The sequence below is a fragment of the Dreissena polymorpha genome, chromosome 15 (genome assembly GCF_020536995.1).
Source record: "Dreissena polymorpha isolate Duluth1 chromosome 15, UMN_Dpol_1.0, whole genome shotgun sequence".
Classification (NCBI taxonomy): Eukaryota; Metazoa; Mollusca; class Bivalvia; order Myida; family Dreissenidae; genus Dreissena; species Dreissena polymorpha.
The window spans coordinates 22,360,581-22,381,690 of record NC_068369.1 but is presented as its reverse complement, the minus strand read 5'-3'; the positions used below and the strand labels follow the sequence as shown (position 1 = coordinate 22,381,690).

The 21,110-nt window shown below is 35.8% G+C and overlaps 1 protein-coding gene across 5 annotated transcripts in view; it reads right to left on the bottom strand.

Annotated features, from left to right (window-relative positions):
* LOC127860136 (transient receptor potential cation channel subfamily M member-like 2) overlaps positions 1 to 21,110 on the bottom strand; it is a 101,437-nt gene that overhangs the window by 32,207 nt on the left and 48,120 nt on the right. For 4 of the 5 annotated variants that reach the window (XM_052397987.1, XM_052397986.1, XM_052397983.1 and 1 more), the window contains 11 exons: positions 20,691 to 20,945; positions 20,201 to 20,375; positions 18,950 to 19,106; positions 15,427 to 15,626; positions 14,570 to 14,696; positions 13,282 to 13,462; positions 12,403 to 12,487; positions 10,895 to 10,918; positions 8,189 to 8,346; positions 6,340 to 6,428; positions 2,390 to 2,590 (listed from right to left, as the gene is read on the bottom strand). In XM_052397987.1, the coding sequence (XP_052253947.1) occupies positions 2,390 to 2,590; positions 6,340 to 6,428; positions 8,189 to 8,346; positions 10,895 to 10,918; positions 12,403 to 12,487; positions 13,282 to 13,462; positions 14,570 to 14,696; positions 15,427 to 15,626; positions 18,950 to 19,106; positions 20,201 to 20,375; positions 20,691 to 20,945 (1,652 nt within the window). The remainder of the gene's footprint in view (positions 1 to 2,389; positions 2,591 to 6,339; positions 6,429 to 8,188; positions 8,347 to 10,894; positions 10,919 to 12,402; positions 12,488 to 13,281; positions 13,463 to 14,569; positions 14,697 to 15,426; positions 15,627 to 18,949; positions 19,107 to 20,200; positions 20,376 to 20,690; positions 20,946 to 21,110) is intronic. The other variant, XM_052397984.1, reaches the window with a different exon arrangement.

Here is a 21,110-nt window from a genome sequence, read left to right as displayed (position 1 = left end):
TTTCATAATTTTGTTACATAATACCCAGTCATCTTAATTTCAAGCCATTAGCTTTAAGCAAACAATGACAGCTTATGTTACATAATATCATCTGATAATACCCAAACATCCTAAATCTAATTGCCACTTTATATTCTTAAATTGATATTCTTGATTGTTCTTGATTGCTAAATAAATGTAAAGCCCTTCATTATGGTCTAGACACCTGGAGGAAATTTGGTATTTAAGCACATGCAAGGTAACTTAAAAGCAAAAGAAATGTAGCTCTAAAAATAAATTGTGACAACTGCTGTGTTCGTTTCCTCTACAGGTAAGATATTTTATTTAATGTAACTGTATTTTTGTTTGTTTGAGATGAAATAACATTTTTACTATTCTTTTAAGGGTTGAATGATAAACTTTCTATTTGGCAATTTTAGACTTATGTAAAGTATTTTATGTGCATTACCTTATATATTTATTTGTAAGTTAAATTGAAGGAATAATTGAAACTGATACAATATCACTGTTCATTAATGTAAATCTTTTTATGAATCTTGGTTATGTTATAACAAGAATATCAGTGAAACTGATGGATGCTCCCTGATGATGCGCTTTGTCAATGTATGTGTAAATAAACACCTAAAAAATCTATTATTAGCCTCGCGACCTTGATCCAGTGACCTCAAACCTCATCAAAAGGCAGAGGTCCATGCAAGGTACCTACATGCCAAATATGAAATCGATTGATTAAGTATTGAAGGCGCTATGAGAAATGGTAGCAAAAGTGTGACAGAAGGAAGTCTATTATTAGGGTCGGTGACCTTGACCTTGACCCCAGTGACCTCAAACCTCATCAAAAGGTTGAGGTCCATGCAAGGTACCTACATGCTAAATATGAAAGCGATTGGTTAAGTCTTGAAGGCTTTATGAGAAACGGTAGCAAAAGTGTGACAGAAGGAAGTCTATTATTAGCCACGGTGACCTTGACCACAGTGACCTCAAACCTCATCAAAAGGTAGAGGTCCATGCAAGGTACCTACATGCCAAATATGAAATCGATTGATTAAGTATTGAAGGCGCTATGAGAAATGGTAGCAAAAGTGTGACAGAAGGAAGTCTATTATTAGGGTCGGTGACCTTGACCTTGACCCCAGTGACCTCAAACCTCATCAAAAGGTTGAGGTCCATGCAAGGTACCTACATGCTAAATATGAAAGCGATTGGTTAAGTATTGCAGGCACTATGAGAAACAGTAGCAAAAGTGTGACAGAAGGAAGTCTTTTATTAGCCTAGGTGACCTTGACCCCAGTGACCTCAAACCTCATCAAAAGGTAGAAGTCCATGCAAGGTACCTACATGCCAAATATGAAAGCGATTGGTAAAGTATTGAAGGCGCTATGAGAAACGGTAGCAAAAGTGTGACGGAAGGAAGGAAGTAAGGAATAACGGAACTACAAACTGGCAACTATATGCTCCACCAAAAATATTTTCGGGGAGCATAAAAGGTAATTTTTAGATTAATTACATGCATGGCAAATAAGCTATACATTAATTTTACTATTTGCATATCAAAATATTACTTATATTAAAATATATTCATGTTATTGTTACATATAAAAAAATGCAGTGTCTGTTAATACTGTATCTGTAATGATTACCGGTAATAATTAGTTAAGACATTTTACAAATAAGATATTTTTATGATAAAGTTACTTTCAAAGAAAAGTGTGTTCTCACCTCAAACACTTATTTTCCCATATAATAGATTAATTATGAGAAATGTATAATGATTATAATTTTAATATGTTTTTGATTCTGTTGTATTTGTTATATAATAAAATGAAATGTAGCTTCTAAAATTAATTGTGACAACTGCTGTGTTCGTTTCGTTTCCTCTACAGTGAACCATTCGCACCGCATGCTTCCTACATATGGCGCATTCTCTTGCATGAAAAATAAAAAGCGGCATAACAACTTCAAAAAAGTTTATCCAGTTCATTGTTATTTGTAAATAATATTTATTCAAACATTTGCTTAAATGCATTGAAAACGAAACAGGAAAATATAAATTCAGACGATTAAGATACATTCAAAAACATGCTAACAAACATTTTGTTTCCTTTTTGCCTGTGATTTAAGGTGTACATGTTGCACTCAATCTTATAGGTCCATAGGCTGTTTATAATTGTATCAGAACAGTGCTGATGCATGGACATCGCATCAAATGATTATTGCATGTTATTGGGAAACCCTTGTCTCAAAATTTAATGCACATTTAACCTTTCAGAAAAATACTTATAATAATCATACACACATTCACCATCAAAAGTGGTGAAAATTAGATTACATTAAGCCCTGTTGTCCCACAGCATGGCTTATATTCAGTTATGTGAACACCACTGCTCACCTGGTAACAAGAGGGTCCCCAGCGTGGTTGGGTCCCCAGCGCCCCAATAGGCCACGCCCTTGAAGGCCCGTTCGACCTTTGGGGTTCAATGGAAGCCCATCAACCACCTGGTACTCGCCCATGAAGCTGCGACGACAAACGTTGAACACCGTGTCATCTTTGTTGAACATGGAAATGGTACTGGAGCGATCTTGAGATTTCCTGTCAAATGGATAATGATATTTGTTTAATGTTTCAGAGCAATAATTAATAAGGTCATCAACGGAGAGGGAGTTAAACACATTATGTGTTTATTTTAGTGTTAGATAGTCATCACTAAGAGTTTAAAAAATATATTTTCACAAGTGAAGGATTTCAATTAAAATTTTAGCTTAATATGACCTCAAGTGAAATTATCATACGATCTTTCAACAAAATCGTTAAATTTTATTTCAATTTTATTCTTTTGTACAATGAATTTATTAAATAAGTAAACTAAAGAACATTTAGTTTATTTTGAGGTCATTTTATATAGTGTCAGTATAGCAAACATGTTGCTCATAGGCTTCGGTGAGAAAACTGTGCTTTAGCGTCTGTATCCTCGTAGCTCAATTTAAGTCTAAAACTTGATTTTATGACTTTGTTATAGGTCAAATTGTACACAGACAGTAAGATTGTAAACCTTTTACAAAAATGAATTGAAACAAGAGTGCCAAACTGTCACAAGATATGCTCGTTTGAAGGTGTTGGACAACTTGATAACTTAACCATTTGAGTAGCAAAATTATATATTTTTGAAAATTAAGCAACACATAACTCTACCATTTGAGAGGAAAAGTGATATATTTTTGAAAATTAAGCAACAACTACATAAATATTAAACTAACCAGTTTACTGCATAACTAACCATACAAACTATATCCCGATCCAGAAAGCCTTGTGGTCATAAAAGTACACCATGTTAAATGCTTGAAATGCACTAAGTGACCTTGTGACCTAGTTTTTGACCCGACATGACCCATATTTGAACTTGCCCTAGATATCATCTTGACACAACTTCTGACCAAAGTTGGTGAAGATCGGATGAAAACTACTTCAATTAGAAAGCGTGCTAAATGCTTGAAATGCACTAAGTGCCCTTATGACCTAGTTTTTGACCCGGCATGACCCATATTTGAACTTGACCTAGATATCATTTAGACACAACTTCTGACCAATGTTGGTGAATATCTGATGAAAACCACTTCAATTAGAGAGCAGACGCCATGCTAAATCCTTGAAATGCACTAAGTGACCCTGTTACCTCGTTTTAGACCTGGCATGACCCATATTCGAACCTGACCTAGACATTGTCTAGATACAACTTCTGACCAAGTTTGGTGAAGATCGTATGAAAACCATTTGAACAAGAAACCGTCGGAGACGGGTGATGCTCCCCAAAGGTTTTTTTGGTCACAATATTGCACTATATATTCAGATTAAAGTAAACATCTCCTCTTGGTAGTGAAGCTTCCCATAAAGTTTCATTGAATTCCGGTCATTAGTTGCTGAGAAATAGCCCGGACAAAATTATGCACGGATGGACAGGCAGACACACACACAGACAGACGAAGCGGCTCCTATATGCTAATAAGAGGGCGGACACTGCTGTGGAAACCGCTGGCCTGTATAAAAAGGCCCCCAATAGATGCCACGAATTGAAATGTGTGTGACCGTATGAAATCAATGGAACGAGTCATTTATAATAGGGGAAATCTAGGCGTCTAAATAATTATTTGGGCTAAAATAAGCCATTCAAAAATGAACCGTAGAACGTCCCAAAACATATGTTAACTAGAGCTTTGTCACAGACATGACGTATACCCCCACATGCCGCACTGACACAGAATATTTTGCATTCTGTCTTCACAACCAAGAGAAGCTTATTTATGGTGATTTTTAATAATTACTTTGCAATTATCATTTATGGCCATTTTGACCTTGGAACTCTTGAATTCTTTCGCATGACACGCCATCCAATGACTGTGAACAAAAGCCATTTTTGACCTTTGAACTCAAAGTGTGACCTTGACCTTTGAGATATCAACATATTCTTTCGTGTGACACACCGTCCAATGATGGTCAACAAATGATTTTAAAATCTCACAATGAACGACATAGTTATGGCCCGGACAAGATCATTTATGGCCATTTTTGACCTTTGAACTCAGTGTGACCTTGACCTTGGAAATATCGACGAAATTCTTTCGCGCGACACATCGTCCACTGATGGTAAACAAATGTGCTAAATGATCTTAAAATATCACAATGAATGACATAGTTATGGCGCAGACAAGCTCATTTATGACCATTTTTGACCTTTGAACTAAAAATGTGACCTTGACCTTGGAGATATCGACGTAATTCTTTCGCGCAACACACCGTCCTATGATAGTTAACAAAATGTGGCAAATGATTTTAAAATCTCACACTGAACGATATAGTTATGTCCCGGACATTTTTGACCTATGAACTTAAAGATTGACCTTGACCTTGAAGATATCAACATAATTCTTTTGTGCGACACACCATCCAATAATGGTGAACACATGTGCTGAATGATTTTAAAATCTCACACTAAACGACATAGTGATGGCCGGGACAAGCTCATTTATGGCCAATTTTAACCTTTGAACTCAAAGTGTGACCTTGACCTTAGAGATATTGATGTAATTCTTTTGCGTGACACACCATCTAATGATGGTAAACAAATGTGCCAAATGATTTTAAAATCTCACAATGAATGACATAGTAATGGCCCGGACAAGCTCGTTTATGACAATTTTTGACCTTTGAACTCAAAGTGTGACCTTGACCTTTGAAATATTGAGATAATTCTTTTGCACGACATACCGTCCATTGATGGTGAACAAATGTGCCTAATGATTTTAAAATCTCACACTGAACAACATAGTTATGGCCCGGACAAGCTAACTTTTGGCCATTTTTGACCTTGGAACTCAAAGTGTGACCTTGACCTTGGAGATATCGATGTAATTCTTTTGCGTGACACACCGTCTAATGATGGTGAACAAATGTGCCAAATGATTTTAAAATCTCACAATGAATGACATAGTAATGGCCTGGACAAGCTCATTTATGGCAATTTTTTACCTTTGAACTCAAAGTGTGACCTTGACCTTTTAGATATTGAGGTACTTCTTTCGCATGACACACCTTCCAATGATGGTGTACAAATGTGCCAAATTATTTTAAAATCTCACAATGAACAACATAGTTATGGCCTGGACAAGCTTATTTTTGGCCATTTTTGACCTTTTAACTCAAAGTGTGACCTTGACCTTGGAGATATCAACGTGATTCTTGCGCGTGACACCGTCAAATGATGGTGAACAAATGTGCCCAATTATTTGAAAATTTCACAATAAACAACAAAGTTATTGCCCGGACAAGCATTTAACCTTTGAACTCAAAGTGTGACCTTGACCTTTGAGATATTGACGTACTTCTATCACGCGACACAATGTCCCATGATGGTGAACAAAAGTACCAAGTCATTTCAGAATATAACGATAAATGACATAGTTATGGTCCGGACAAACTTTCTGTTTAAATTGCACTAAGTGACCCCGTGACTTAGTTTTTGACACGGCATGACCCATATTAAAACTTGACTTAGACATCATCTAGATACAATTTCTGATCAAGTTTGGTGAAGATCGGATGAAATTTTCGGGACAGACCAACAGACAGACAGACCGACAAAGTGACTCCTATATAGCCCCCATTACCAGTAATGGGGGTATAATAATGACTGTATATACATCTTACATTTTATATTCTAATTCAGTTTTCAACATTAAAATCTTATGCTCTGTGACACAAATATTTATGTAAAAGCCACATTTTTTGTATTGTTTTCAATAAATGGCAAACTGGTTATAATGAAAGATTAAGAAAGCAGAACTCACATGCGCATGATGTCTGGATCAGCCCAGGGGGGCCGTCTCAACACTTCCTCTGCTGTGTACACGCTGGGACTGTACTCAAGGTAGCTTGTCTGTAATAGAAAGTACAACAACTTTCTTGCTTTCGTTAGCAAAGGAAAAGAAAAAAATCAAACTGACCAATACTGCTGGAAAGTAATAATCTAGAAAAAAAGATGGATATGTTCAGTGTGCATATACAGGTCCTAAATACAAGTGAGGTAACAGACGATGTGCGTTATGACAGTGTACATAAACAAGTAACAGACTGTCTAACCTATATAAGTGTTCATGGACATATTCATATTAACTGTTGAATACAAGTACACACATTTACTGTTCCCAAATAGTCCAAGCGTGAAACATGTATATTAGCAAAGTTAGTGTGAATCAACTTAACATTTGATGATTTTTTATGTATTATTTAAGGCAAATCTATGTCACTGCACTGTGGCTAGTCGTTTGAGGCTTTCAAGAGCATCAGTATGTTCTTTCCTTTAAGGTGATATGCTGAATGTTTCTGTACATAAATGTTGGTAGTCACATAAGAAGACACAGAAGATATAGATTCAGCAAGTGGTACAACTTGTGTCAGAAGCTCATTGCAACGGGACACTAGGTCAACCATTATACTACAAGGGTTGACCTAGTGTCCCGTTGCAATGAGCTTCTGACACAAGTTTTACACATATTCATATAATTTTCAGATTTCTTATTTACATTGTTTATTTTACACTTTATTTCAATCTTTGAAAAGAAATTAATCATGTCCACAAATTCATATAACCCTTTCTCACTCAGAAGAAAAGTGAGGATGGCTTTGTGCAAACAGCATAAAACCAGAACAGCCTGGGAGTAACTCGCAGTCTGTAGGGTTTTAATTTTATGCTGTTTGCTGCTCAGCAGTATTTAAGGTCTTTAATTAAATTAAACTTTCTGAAGGACTACAAATGTGTCAAAATACATATCTAACTGGGTAAGGGTTAATATATACCAAGAAAGTATCAATTTCAAATTCATTAAATTTTCGCTTTATGTGTGCAAGTCTTTAAACTTCTATAAGGGGCATTTTTCTGGACTGATATGTAAAGGTAGATTGCAAAATTGTAATTTTTGTAAAAAAGTAAGTACAAGTAGCATTTACCGGTATTGTCTTAAAATTTTAAACACTATTGTTTCTTTTAATTTTAACAGCCACTCTCCCACTACCTTTGCTTCAAGAATGAGCAATGTCAGCTACTGGCATTAAAGAATGTGCACACTTAGTACTGGTACACCAGCCAACGCTAGAAAGTGCAAGTAGGTTAACCCTTTCCCTTCTCAGAAGCAAAGTAAAAATGGCAATGTGCAAACAGCATAAAATCAGAACAGCCTGCGAGTAAATTGCAGTCTGTTCAGGTTTTATGTTGTTTTGTGCTCATCAGTATCTAAGGGTTCGAAATGAAGCTTTTAAAACTTGAACTTAGTAAGAACGGCATTTAATTAAATGTAACTTTCCAAGGAGCTACAAACGCGACCAATTACATACCTAAGTGGTAATGGTTTAAATACATATCTAAGTGGTAAAGGGTTAAATACGTATCTAAGTGGTAATGGTTTAAATACATATCTAAGTGGTAAAGGGTTAAATACGTATCTAAGTGGTAAAAGGTTAAATATGTATCTAAGTGGTAAAGGGTTAAATACGTATCTAAGTGGTAAAAGGTTAAATATGTATCTACCAGGTAAAGGGTTAACTAACCACCATATATGACTTAATATAATGATAAATAATTCCAATCAAACTCACAAACACTTTCTTATGATAATTATTATTTTATGTATATATTCTTACACCCCAAGGCACTTTATCATCTGGAACTGAGAAGCGGACAACATCTGAGCCGAGGTACGGAGACATTCGGGCACGGAAGTGTGTCCTGAACTGCTCTTCAAACAACTTCTCAATCCTCTGCCTATCCTCCTGTGCTTTGCGTTCTTGTCGCCTTTTTTCTGAAGTGATAAGTTCCAACATATTTATGGTTGTATTGTCTTAGTTATAAACCAATTTAAAATGGTTACTGTCACTGTTGTGCCACAGACATACCCCATGCAGGCTTCTTTCTCCCACATTAATGTCAAATCTTTGTACTGTTTTTGAATACCATTATCATGGCCAGTTTTGACCCATCGGGGCATTTAAAAAAAATAAAATTGTACAGGACCACAATTATAAGTTACATAACATTTGTTATCCTCAGAAGAAAAAAAAATTGCTGTATAAAATTATGTAAGGGTATGAACCCTACTACATGACCTATGTTAACCTTAGGGGTATAACTAAAACAAAATTATCCAGAGACTGCCATATGATGTCAAATACCAAATTAAAAACCTCTGAACTTTGTAGTCTCAGATACAGCAAATATTCTATATAAATACAGATGAATTCATACAATATCTCAATTGAGAATGGGGCACAACTTTTGTTATGTTTAATGTTAGATACACAATTGCACACGCGCAACTTCCTATCATTAACAATGTTATTTATATGCACAAACCTACCAATACTTGTTTACAAAAAATAATATTAAACAAGATTCAGCCTTCAATACACACTGATTTTGTCAGTATTAATTGATTGACCTGTGTGAATAAGTCATAGTCCAACATAAGGTCAAGGTCAAGGTCAAAATGAGGTCAGGTGATGCGAGTGTGCTGTGAAATGGATAGAGCTATAAAAGAACTTTAGTAAGTTGTATTGATGTTCATCGAACAATCAATTTGGGTTAACCAAGTATGTTAACCTTCTGAAAAAGTCTAAGAGAAGGTCAATGTCAAGGTTTTAACCCTTTGCATGCTGGGAAATTTGTCTTCTGCTAAAATGTTGTCTGCTGAATTTCTAAAAGTAGCATTTTCTTCGATTTTTTTCAAAGAATATTATCAGAATAGCAAACAGTTTGGATCCTGATGAGACGCCAAGTTCTGTGGCGTCTCATCTGGATCCAAACTGTTTGCAAAGGCCTTCAAAATTCTGTTCCCGCACTGAAAGGGTTAAAATCAGGTACAGTGATGTATTAGTATGTTGAGAGTGTTCATAGATACCATCCATGCAAGTATCAAAGCTTTGTAGCAAGCGGTATTGCTTTCAGACAGTTTTATATTGGGTTAGACAAGAATTAGGACCATCTGAATAAGTCCATTAGTAGGTCAAAGTAAGTTCAAAATGAGGTCAGGTGATATAAGTGGTATTGATACTGTTCAAAGACATCATCAATGTATAACAGCTTTACAGAAAACAATATTGTTCAAATATCAGTACAGAAGGTCAGGGTATGGGGTGGTATTGATACTGTACAAAAACATCATTCACATATAAAAGCTTTACAGAAAGCAATATTGTTAAGATATGCAGATCTAAAGAGGTCAGGTGGTATTGTTGTTGTGAAAGTTTCATAGCTAACTTCCATTGTAGTATCAAAGCTTTGTAGTAAGTGGCATTTATGTTAAAAGAAACACGTTAATTGTCTTTACCATAAAAATCAACCTTGAGATTAGTCCATGTAAGGTCATTGTCAAGGTCAAAATGAGGTCAGTAGATTTGGGTGTGTTCAAAGTGCTCAAATATAACATCCATGCAAGTATCACAGCTTTGTAGCAAGCAGAATTGATGTTATAAAAAAAATAAAATAGTGTTAACCTGGTAAGGGGGTATACATGAACGGATGGACTGACCTATGGACCACGGAGGAAGGGAATAACAATATGGCTCTAAGCATAGGTAGATGATCGGGGCATTACAAATTACTAGCAATTCTACAAGAGTAAATACAATCACATGTGATGCATGGGACATTCACCAGTTACCAGCAGGTCTACAAGGGTAAATGCAAACACATATTACATCAAGCTCAGACAACTTCATCTAGAGTAAACACACATTTATACATTATGATATGAGTGCACACAAATATCTATTAAAGAAATAATTTTTGGCTAATACTAAGTTATTGCAGTCAAAACTCATGATCTTGAGTTTCTATGTATATTAATTTAATCACAAGGGCGATAGCAGGGGAGCTTTTGACAACAAGCATCAGAACAACAAACCGTTGGTTATATCCACAATACTGGTGCTGGTAACTTAAATTATTTCCATTCTACCACATATTTATATAATTTGTGTGTACAATACAAAAACTATTTTAATATATATATGCTCAGCCTCTTTTCTGCAAAAATGTACTCATATGACTTTCTGTGACTTCAACACACCGAAACATTTCAAAATGATAAAAGCTGCATTCATAAACATTTAGTAAATAATTAAACACATTGTAACTATTATGCAAATAAATCTAAATAAATAATTAAATAGCATTTTCTCAATAATTTTTTTTTCCAAATACTGTGAAATGCACAAACTAAGTTTTTGAAATTTTTACCAAATCTGCAATAAACACATGCATATTACTGAGCAATTTCTGGGAATTTCCTGAACTACTTTCACAACATTAGGCTCCCCGATGGTTTTGTGGTAGAATCTTAATTGTATTACCTTTCTGTTGTGAGCCAGTGAAAACTACAAATATTATTGGTAACTGAATGATTTCATTAACAATTTAACTTAAGATTAATATAATTTTCTTTAAATGTCAAGGCTTGAAAATAAATGACAAACTTTTGTTACATATAAAACATGAGTATCAAGTGAAATTCTAAAGTTATGATGATATACTAAAATAATAAACTATAAAGATACTTGACAACTTTTGATTGTTAAAAAAACTAGAACATAAGAGTCACATTCTGACAAAACAGGGCTTAATGTATGTGCATAACGTGTCATTTGAGATTAGTCTGCCCATCCCCACAGGCCGATCAGGGACAACACTTTCCACATAAACTCAATTTTTGGTTAGAAGAGACTTTCTTTCAAATAAAAATATTTCTAAAATGCCATTGAAGCAGAAAGTGTCGTCCATTATTAGCCTGTGCAGACAGCACATGCATTAAGCCAAGTTTTTGAAGAAAGCTGCTCATTATGATACCCAACCACTGTCTGGGTTATTCCATGATCAGTATTCTACACAAGTTGGGCGCAAAAAGAATATGTTTCAGTCTGTCTGAATATCTGAATGTTTCTTGTAAAAAAACACACACAGAGAAGATGATCCTTAAGTTTTAAGCATCTCTTGTTTGCTGTTCTATCCATATTTAAGAATTAGGGCTTAGCAACCACACGTATTGTTATCAAACTCTTCAATTTTTATAGAATATTCCATATGAAAAAAACAAAATGTGCTTTGAAATATATTATTTCGTGTAACTGTGTACCTATATTTTTCAGACAGTTGCCTATGCATGATCTTGTCAGTATCATTTTCTCTTTACTACAGATATGCATTCTGACTTGTTTGACTTCATTTCCAAACCAAGATACTGATGAGCAGAAAACAGTATAAAACCTGAACCAGGGTGCAGAATCAACGGGGTTTTCAGGTGTTTTCACACGGGCTAGACAGAATGTAATCACACCGTTAAGAACTTTATTCTTGCAAACTTTATTCTTGAAAATATCTCAAGTTATTGAAATACATTACCAAAAATCTATAGTGCAGTTTCTATATCTTAAGGCATTAGAATAAATCCTTGAATATGCCTGAAATCGGTGACAAAATTTCACGTTGCGTGAAACATAACCTTGTACAATGCATGCAGTGAAAATGGAATTTTTTAACAAGAACACATGCTTATTAAATAAAGTAATTCTCATGTATTTCACATTGCCATAAGCAGCATAAAAATCTGTCTGTTATGCCCAAATTAAAATTCTTAAGAAAACTTCTTTGAAAAAGTTATTTGAAAGAAAGCACCACTTACTGTGGTGTTTAAATCACGTAAAGTTAAAAGGTGGAACCCCAAAAAGTCATGTGATCCTGCACCCTGAAACCAGACTGCAAGTTAATTGAAGACTGTTCTGGTTTTTTGCAGGTTGCATAATAATGACCATTGTCACTTTGCTCCTGAGTAAGAAAATGGTAAAGATAATATATACATGTGTACCTTTTTCTCTCAGTTCCTCTGGTGTCGGAGGAAGGTGACCGGCTCCCAGGCTGTTCTTTTTCAGGGTCTCTACAATCCACTGTATCTGAAAACCATATCATGGGCTCAAATATAGAAAGCCTTGTTCTGGGGAAAAAATGGGCTAAATTTAATGCATGTGCTTACATTTTATACCCAGATTAACCTCTGCAGTCCTAACAGGCTCATCAGGGATGACACTTTATGCCTAAATGGGACTTTGGTTTAGACAATACCTCCTTTAAACCAAAAATTCCATAAAAAGGGGAAAGTGTCGTCCCAGATTATCGTGTGCGGACACCACAGGCTAATCTGGATCAACACTTTAAGCAAATGCATTAAGTCCAGTTTTCTCTACAATCCATTGACTCTGAAAACCAAACCTGAAAATAAATATGTTCTTCTTCATAGTATAAACAATATATCTATAAAGTTTCATATTGATACACAAACAACTAGGAGACCAGTTCACAACATAAAGTACATTTGAACAATTATGAATGTATAATTTGTTTTCCTAAGTTCTAGGGCAAATGTTTGTGTAAAAAATATTGTGACTTTCATAAAAAAAATCTTGCATGTAACTATGAGGTTTCATGTTGACATGCGGAAAACTGAGAGACTAGTCTGCAACATAAAGTACATATGTGCAACTTGAAAGACCAACTGACCGACCAAGTGACAGACCAACCGACTGACCAACCGACCGACCAAGCGACAGACTGACCGACCGACCAACCGACCGACCTACCAAGCGACTGACCAAAAGGGTGATTCCAGTATACTCCGCAACAAACTTTATTTTCAGGGGTATAACAACAAAATCAGGTAAAGGCAACAAATTGTCAGAATGATACACACCTGTTGCTCAAGGCCTGCAAGTCGACTGTCCAGTTTTGGTGGCAGTTTGACCTCAACGCTGGTGGGTGACAATGGCGTCACAAGATCCCGTACCTCTGCTGGGCCTGCTGTCAATGACAACTGCCCAAACTGGTGTTGCTGCTCCTGAAGATCATCTATGCGATTAATGAGAGCCTTCAGCCTGAAAGGGTTAAAGATCTTCTCCATTGTCATTGAAAAAAAGAGAGGCTCACTCTGGGAAAATGGGGCTTAATGCATGTGCGTTTAATGTCAACCCGGACCGCACAGGCTAATAAGGGATCACATTTTCCATTTTATGGTAGTTGTTGCCGTAAGGATGTCTCTTCTTTGCAAAAATCCAGTTTAGATGGAAAGTGTTGTCCTTGATTAGCAGACTGGACAGACTAATATGTTATGACATTTTAAGCACATTTATTAAGTCTTTCAGTGCGGGAACCGAATTTTGAAGGCCTTTGCAAACAGTTTGGATCCAGATGAGACGCCACAGAACGTGGCCTCTCATCAGGATCCAAACTGTTTGATATTCTGATAGTATTCTTTGAAAAAAATCCAAGAAAATACTAATTTTAGAAATTCAGCAGACGACATTTCAGCAGATGAAAAATTTCCCAGCATGCAAAGGGTTTACTCCTAGCAAGGATCCAATATATGCTTATACCCCATGTTCTTTGATTTTTGTGGGTTTGTCAACAATCAAGGTTTTGTATCTTAATCGAAGACGGCGTCTAGTAATGGCCAGAGGTGGTATTCCAGAAACATCTTAAGTCATTTCTTAAATAATTTCACTTACATTTAAATTCAAAATTAGAATGTTTTGTATTTCTTTACTAAATATGAAAACACATGTTTTTTTTGTATTCCTAAAAAAACATTAGCATAATAATGTTATTTAAATGTATATCTTGATGCCAATCTATTGCAATATGAAATGAAACACTTAAGAAAATTTCCTAATTTAAGGATAAGAATAAAATTTAACTTAAGATGCTTCTGGAATACGACCCCTGGTCTAAGAGGGGCTTTTAATGATTACAAGTTTAAGGTCTTAAAAATAGCATATTTGCTCACAATTTTAAAAGAAGAATTTGATGTGAAATGGTCAACACTGACAACTCTGGATGATAGGTATATCAATTTGTTTGCATTGTGTTTATTATAAAGCATATCAGAAAATGTCCAACTAAAAAACATGTGCATTTAATAATTGTGTCATCCCACAAAGTTTTATTTAATTAAAAGCAAAACAAGTAGAGTGTTAATTTCTTACGTGTCATTTGAAGAGGTGACTTTGAATTCCATGCTCTGGAACTCATTCTGTTCCCGTTTCTGATGGTACGCATCGGCTATCACATTTTCCCATTGAACCAGCTCCCGTTCATGTTTGAACTTTCGTCCTAAAATTATTTATCATATACATAAAAAACTGTTACAAACACATTTTTGGGACACAGTCATTTTATTTTTAATAATTTAGTTTTCTTTTATTTCTCATATTGTTTGATGAATTATCATTGTGTATGTTTAATTACTGGTTCACATAGGTTTAAACAAAATTGGTTAAGAAAGCAATTTGGAATGTTATTAAGGAATATACTTTTAAAAATTCTTAGGTGATATATAAATTGTAACTCTATTATTTTAAACAAACTTGCTTTTTTTACAACACACTGAGTCACAAACAACAACACACTTATTATAATAGTAAAATTACAGTTTTATAAATGAAGAAAAAAGGTCCAAAACAACAAATAATACAAATACAAAAATTAAACGACACAAAGACAACATCATGTATATTGAAGGCAAAATTCAGGACAACAACAGTTACTGTAATAAAGTAAAGGCACCTTGAAGCAATCTATGAAAGGAACACAGCTTACAATAAAGAGTGCAAATTTTGTCTTAAACAAATATATCTTGAATATTTTCTAACAGAACTCCATCCATATCTTCTATTTGTCATGGAAATAAAAAAAAATGCTCTCAATTTGTAATGATCTGAACAAACATCATCTTCAGAAGACAGTTCATTAAGAGATATCAAAAAAAGTTAATTGAATTAAATGCAGAGGTAAAATATTTTTGATTAAATAAATTTGATGATATGACAAGTCATGTACTTACGAAAGTCATTGTCTGCTTCCTGGTTTTGCAATGTTTTGCAACACAGCAAGGTTGCAATATACTTAAACAGCAGGATTATATGGATAAACAAAATCAGCGGGGGACAAAGCACAGGGCGGGTGTAGTATTCATAGATGAGGGAATACCGCTGGAAGCACCAGTGTTTGTCCGTGTTGTCCTGAACCCTCTGGAACGTGTAGCTGGGAACAGAATTTCACAACACCATAAACGTAAGCGGAGAAAAGCAAGATGAACAGAGAGGGAATAAAGGTTGAGCCATTACATTTCTGCATGCACTGAAAAATGTAATTGCAGAAACATTTTGTTGAACATTTAAAAAAAAATTAACCTAAAAATGTTTAAATGACAAAAAACAACAATAGATAATATCAGGTCAAGATGAAAAAACTAAATTGTGCATGAAGTAAAATTGAAATACATAGCATTCCAAGTACAGATATAATTAACATGTGCTATAAACAGCGCCAATATAAGTCTACAGTCTATACAAATAATTGTTATACGATAGATTCGGTTGCAGTAAAAGGATAAAATGTCTGGATTCCTCGATGCTAGAAATAAAATAAACAGGCATGCAAAACATAACTAAAAAAGAAACCGTCAGAGACTGCATGGTGATGCTCCCCAATTTTTTTTGTCACAATATTGCACTATATGCACTATTCAGATAAAAGGAAACGTCTTGAGGGCACAGTAAGTTGGGGGGAAAATAATTTTTTATAGAAAATTTCAAAAAGCCATAACTCTGTGAAAAATCATCTGACCAGAACCCCCTTATTATATGCACATCTCCTGTTGGTAGTGAAGCTTCCCATAAAGTTTCATTGAATTCCGGTAATTAATTGCTGAGAAATAGCCCGGACAAAAATTGTGCACAGGACGGACGGACACAGAGACAGACAGACGAAGCGGCGACTATATGCTCCCCCCAATTTTTTGGGGGGGAAGCATAAAAATGAAACATCCAATAAAGGCAACTGGACAACAAAAATAAAAAATTAAAAGCAAGCTTGATCATCTAATTGTATGAACTACAGTATATATTACAGCAACTTTTTGTTTAAAAAATTTGTTTCTGTTATTGTAATTTTTAAAGTAAGCTTTCTCCAGAAAAGAAGTAGGTTCACATGTCAAAAATTTAATCAAAGGAACGCATTTGGCTGATAAAATGAAAAGGACATTATGAATATTAAATCAAATCATATTGGGGCCTTCAAAAAATTGAATAGTAAAGGAGTGGAGTATAATTTTATACTAGTTCATACTGGTAGCTGTTAAAGTTGGCTTTATATGATGGAAACAAAAAACACAGATTTCACAAAAAAAGAGTCTTTTTCTGGAAAAACTAGGCTTAATGTATGTGAATAAATTAACACTTTCCACCTTAACTGGGTTTTCATTAAGAAGAGACTTCCTGTAAACAAAAGAATCCATAAAAGCAGAAAGTGTTGTCCTTGATTAGCCTGTGGGGACTGCACAGGCTAATCTGGAATGACACTTAATGCATATGCATTTAGCAGACTGAAGAGGCTTATATTGACAAATGAAAAAATATTTATACAACAGCCCAGTTTTCTCAGAACAAGGCTCAAATGAACGCCTACTGTGAGAGTAACTTACGTACTCCATGCCTCCAGTGACTACTAACACCTTTATGCCGACCACAGATGCATTTGAGAAACTTATAAATATAGTGGAACACACTCAAGGGTGGAACAACCGCGTTCCTACGACAATAGTTCATTACAATTTCATATCGCATGAAGTACCTAAATTGCATCGGTGTTCTGCTGTGTTATTTCAAAAATGTTGCTGCAAATATGTAAAAAACCACATGAGATACTGAGATGTGAACATAAACAAAGCAACATTATGAAACAAGAAACCGTCGGAGACGGGTGATGCTTCCCAAAGATTTTTTTGTCACAATATTGCACCATATATTCAGATAAAAGGAAACGTCTTGAGGGCACAGAAGTTGGGGGGACAATAATTTTTTATATAAAATTTCAAAGGCCATAACACTGTGAAAAATCATCTGACCAGAACCCGCTGATAATATGCACATCTCCTCTTGGTAGAGAAGCTTCCCATAAAGTTTCATTGAATTCCAGTCATTAGTTGCTGAGAAATAGCCTGGACAAAAATGTTGCACGGACAGACACACGGCGGACGGATGGACAGACAAAGGGGAGACTATATGCTCCCCCCCCCCAAATTTGGGGCAAGCATAGCTCTAGACCAGACAGTATTGATCTCATGCAATATGGGGCAAACATAGCTCTAGACCAGACAGTATTGATCTCATGCAATATGGGGCAAGCATAGCTCCAGACCAGACAGTATTGATCTCATGCAATATGGGGCAAGCATAGCTCCAGACCAGACAGTATTGATCTCATGCAATATGGGGCAAACATAGCTCTAGACCAGACAGTATTGATCTCATGCAATATGGGGCAAGCATAGCTCCAGACCAGACAGTATTGATCTCATGCAATATGGGGCAAACATAGCTCTAGACCAGACAGTATTGATCTCATGCAATATGGGGCAAGCATAGCTCCAGACCAGACAGTATTGATCTCATGCAATATGGGGCAAACATAGCTCTAGACCAGACAGTATTGATCTCATGCAATATGGGGCAAGCATAGCTCTAGACCAGACAGTATTGATCTCATGCAATATGGGGCAAACATAGCTCTAGACCAGACAGTATTGATCTCATGCAATATGGGGCAAGCATAGCTCCAGACCAGACAGTATTGATCTCATGCAATATGGGGCAAACATAGCTCTAGACCAGACAGTATTGATCTCATGCAATATGGGGCAAGCATAGCTCCAGACCAGACAGTATTGATCTCATGCAATATGGGGCTCTAGACCAGACAGTGCAAGCATGCAGTCTGGTCAGGAGCTACCCTGTCTGCTTATGAGACCACAAAACCTTGCACTACTTTATAGAGGATAGGTTACCCCAAACCAGACTGTGCAAATGGTCAGCCAATATATGCCAAACAACCAGTTTTCCCAGGATTCAATTAAATTGCATGAGTGTTTAGTTGATAAAAGTCAATCAAAATACCTATTAGTGACATATGATGTGCAAAGTACATGTATGTAATGCATATAACTTAAAACTTATGTTCTGTGTACATGTTTGTAAGCTCAGTACTGTCAAAACAAGCAAAATAAATGTTTGTAAAACATCTTCAGAATGTCTTGTCATAATTTAAATCAAATTCACACAGAATCATTTCACTATTTTCATACTAAATTTCTTATGGGGTAAACCTTTCTGTCAAAGCATTCGAGGCAATCAAGGGAAAACAAATTTATATCCGGCCTTATATAGCTTCTAATTCTCTTTTAGAAAAAGAGAAACACACCAACATTAGAAAGCTCTCAAACAGATTTCACATTATTACATATGAATAAACAAGCATGAATTAATCGGGAAAAACACACAAACATAAGAATGAAACTATGCTGGCACCTGAACATGGCAATGAGAAGGTTGAGAAGTAGGACGTTGGCAAACATCATGTAGACACCCATCAGGATGGGAACCACGACCTTGCCCACATCGCTGGGGCACCGTGGGCTGGTACCGTTACTCCATAGCATTTCATCAAACGTGCAATTCTGATCACCTGTAGGGTATGAATACAAGGCTTAAATCTTACAATACTGTCAGGCAATATAGACGTCCACTATTCGTTTCAATTAAGGTAAGTTCAGGGGAAATGTATTTGCGTAAAGTGTTGTCCCAGAGATGCCTGATTAGTCAGTACTGGCAAATGAGACCCTTTCTGCCTAGACTGGTTTTACCTTGAGCAAATGAGACCCTTTCTGCCTAGAATGGTTTTACCTTGAGCAAATGAGGCCCTTTCTGCCTAGAATGGTTTTACCTTGAGCAAATGAGACCCTTTCCGCCTAGACTGGTTTTACCTTGAGCAAATGAGACCCTTTCCGCCTAGACTGGTTTTACCTTGAGCAAATGAGACCCTTTCTGCCTAGACTGGTTTTACCTTGAGCAAATGAGACCTTTTCTGCCTAGACTGGTTTTACCTTGAAATGAGACCCTTTCCGCCTAGACTGGTTTTACCTTGAGCAGGCAAATGAGACCCTTTCCGTCTAGACTGGTTTTACCTATAGCAGGCAAATGAGACCCTTTCCGCCTAGACTGGTTTTACCTTGAGCAGGTAAATGAGACCCTTTCCGCCTAGACTGGTTTTACCTTGAAATGAGACCCTTTCCGCCTAGACTGGTTTTACCTTGAGCCGGTAAATGAGACCCTTTCCGCCTAGACTGGTTTTACCTTGAGCAAAGACTTTCTTTAAACTAAAAATACATTAAAAAACGGAATGTGCTGTTCCTGATTAGTGATCGGACAGCACATGATAATCTGGGATGACACTTTACACATACCAGTACATTAAGCCCAGTTTTCCCACAACATGGTTCATTTAAAGAATGTTCACAACATTTATATTGGCCTTTATTTGAACATGTGAACATTTCATAATCAAAATATATTTCCACTCTCACAGAAATATTAATTAAGAAAAATAATATTTCATCAAACATTTGCCATGTTTGATTTCTGGAAGAAAGAAAAATGCACAAAAGTCTCAAACTCCATTATACAGTAAGTGAAGTCAACATTTAGGTCTTTTCAGGGGGCTTGTTTGATGCTGTTGTTTGAAACAAAACCTACCAGTGTATGCAGCTGCTTCATACACACCTTCAATTTCATCGAGGAACAACTCTCCATAGATGTTCCAGTAAGACTTCCTGATGACCTGCGACACCGTGCTCCAGGACAGAGGGGAGTTTGGATACAAGATGGAGTGGGAAGCGATGGCGTAAGACACAACAAACACCATCAGGATCACGAGGAAGTACATCAAGTCTTGTACCTAGGGTCAACAATGTATACATGTACATACACAAATAAATGTGGTACTTTCAATTAAGTGAATGACTTCTTCTATCCTAGAGTAGTAATATTTTAATTTATTTTAAATATCATAATTATTATTATTACTACTATCATTATTATTACTATTATCATTACAACAAAATATAGTTAACAAAAAAAATACATTGAGAACTTTAATTATTAATTATTAATCACATCTTTTTAAATATTCTTAAGATCTTAAATATTATCAGTATTATCAATCCTTTAAACACATAAGGTTACTTATAAACTGCTTCAATATGACACCAACCATTTTTCCAATCATGACCAGTTTGGGTCCCAGCCTTTTGTGCACCGAGAAAATGTGCAGCAGACGTAGAAAAAATGAGATGAAGTTCAATGCAAGGAACACCCGGGCAGCCTCAAATGTGTTCTTGTACGGTAAGAAACGCAAAATGATCCCAATTATGAAGAGACCTATGGTGATTATGTCGACGATGTTCCATGTGTCCGTGATATAGCTTTGCAGTTTGGAGAACAGGGTTGTCGAGGAACTGGTGACTACCTGGAAAATGACGCACACAAAAACGTTCACTGAAATTTGCGTATACCAGTGCTACAGCATAAAAATATAACATAAATGTGTGTGTATATTGTTCACCATTGTTGTACTCTTCATTTTGTTGATGAAAAAAGGGCACTTATATAATTATGACATTTTACAGTATCA